This window comes from Acromyrmex echinatior, chromosome 14 (genome assembly GCF_024713525.1).
Source record: "Acromyrmex echinatior isolate Ae372 chromosome 14, ASM2471352v2, whole genome shotgun sequence".
NCBI lineage: Eukaryota > Metazoa > Arthropoda > Insecta > Hymenoptera > Formicidae > Acromyrmex > Acromyrmex echinatior.
Window position 1 is genome coordinate 11,432,577 of NC_141865.1, and position 1,824 is coordinate 11,434,400.

Below are 1,824 nucleotides of genomic sequence, written 5' to 3' on the forward strand. Positions count from 1 at the left end.
TTTATTTATAATAAGTAAGTTTTAAGTCACCTGTAATCGGATTTAATTTAAATGTAAGACTATCTATTTAAAATTTTATTCAATTATTATAATTGTGCTAAGTACTGCGTTGACTCCTATATATATATACTTCCCGTTATACTCTATTTTTGAATTTGTTACATATTGAGAGGAGACATATATAATTTTTAATTATTATAAAATATGTATTTTACCTAAGCACAATAAAGTATATTAAAAATTTCGCGATTTAATTTTTTTTTTTTTTTACATTAAACACACATTTATTACAATGGTTTTAATATGCATCGTCAGTCTATTGAGTGCACACTAGTATGTATTTAACTGAATTCACTAACTTATAACATGATTAACAAAAGATGTAACATAAAAGGCTTAATAATATAGATAGTTCTTGAATATGATGTGTTGTATCAAGTATTCTGTTTTATATATTTGATACTTTAGACAAATATCTAAAAGACATTATACAGTCATCATAAAGACGTCTTCTGGGACATACGTGTAAAAGAGACATCATAAAGAAATCTAGACAATGCATGTGATCTGAAATATCAACATTCAAAATCCATTATTGAGTTTTGTGTCTATTACATGTTTTGTTCATCACATTATATTATGAACTACAATACAAATACGTGAAAATAAACTTACTTCACTCGAACCTAATTTTCCATACAGTTAGTGCGGAATCCTTTCTAAGACTTTGTCTTATCTGGCTTAATATATCTCTCTTTCTTTGGAACATTGCCAAGATGATATTTGATCTGCATGTGGTGTCCGCATGTGGTCCAAGTTGGTCCAAGCGACTTGCACGCTCAGTGTAGCACGGATTGCGAATATTGCAACACGAGCGAGAGTTGTTCTACGTGCGTCCTAATTGCACAGATAAGATAAAGGCATAACGGGAGCATGGAGAAACCTATAGTACGGGCGAGAGTAGTAAAGGTCCTAGGCAGGACGGGATCTCAAGGACAATGCACGCAGGTCAAAGTAGAATTCCTGAATGAGCAGAACAGGCAGCTAATTAGAAATGTCAAAGGTCCAGTGCGCGAAGGTGACATTTTAACGTTGCTGGAATCCGAACGAGAGGCCCGGAGACTCCGTTAAACTGAAGAAAATAATCGTCGCGTGCCTGGAGAATATTTGAAGAGTTGCATCGAAATTAAATATTATATTCTGGCGGCAAGCACGACAACGAAATCAAGGAAGAAACTGTTCTTGTAATTTACCATATTTCTTTTATTTCTAAATTTTGAAGAAAATGTAATAAATAAGAAGGAAACACATTATGTCTGCGAGTTTTTTTACTGTTATATATAATGGTTGTTTTGTCTTCCCACTTTTAGTGTGCGAATAAATGATAGTTTGTGATGTACATACTTTATTATATTTCTTTTAAAAATATGTGTCGTAAATATATCAAAAGTTGCTCGTATATTTTTCGTAGAATTTCGCAGAAGGAACTAAAAATAAGCTCGACTCATCGTCGTTCTCAAACATTCGTGATTAAATTTAGCCAGACCCAGTACGCTTCGTTCCACAATCGCAAGATGGTGTCAGGCTGCTCAAAAACCTTCACAAGTCTTATATCAACAAATCAATATTTACAAGGTTCTAAAATATTTATTTAAAATGATAAATGGTATTTAAAAAATAATTTTAAAAAATACATATATTTTTATAATTTTCAATTTATTTACAAAAATTATTAATTTTTCAACGATGAGCAGTTAGCTGCCACACCGATAGCTGATAAGCTACCAACTGCATAAAGATGTCATCAATAATCACAATTCTCCT

The 1,824-nt window shown here is 31.8% G+C and overlaps 1 protein-coding gene across 1 annotated transcript; it reads left to right on the forward strand.

The window, feature by feature from the left end:
* Window positions 1-813: 813 nt before the first annotated feature.
* LOC105145715 (small ribosomal subunit protein eS28) lies at window positions 814-1,313 on the forward strand. The gene has a single exon (XM_011055481.2). It carries the CDS (start codon window positions 934-936, stop codon window positions 1,129-1,131), a length of 198 nt encoding a protein of 65 aa, XP_011053783.1. The 5' UTR covers window positions 814-933; the 3' UTR covers window positions 1,132-1,313.
* Window positions 1,314-1,824: the final 511 nt, after the last annotated feature.

Excerpts from the sequence above, each read along its gene's own strand:
- LOC105145715 (XM_011055481.2), top strand. The coding sequence starts at position 934 with ATGGAGAAACCTATAGTACGGGCGAGAGTAGTAAAGGTCCTAGGCAGG.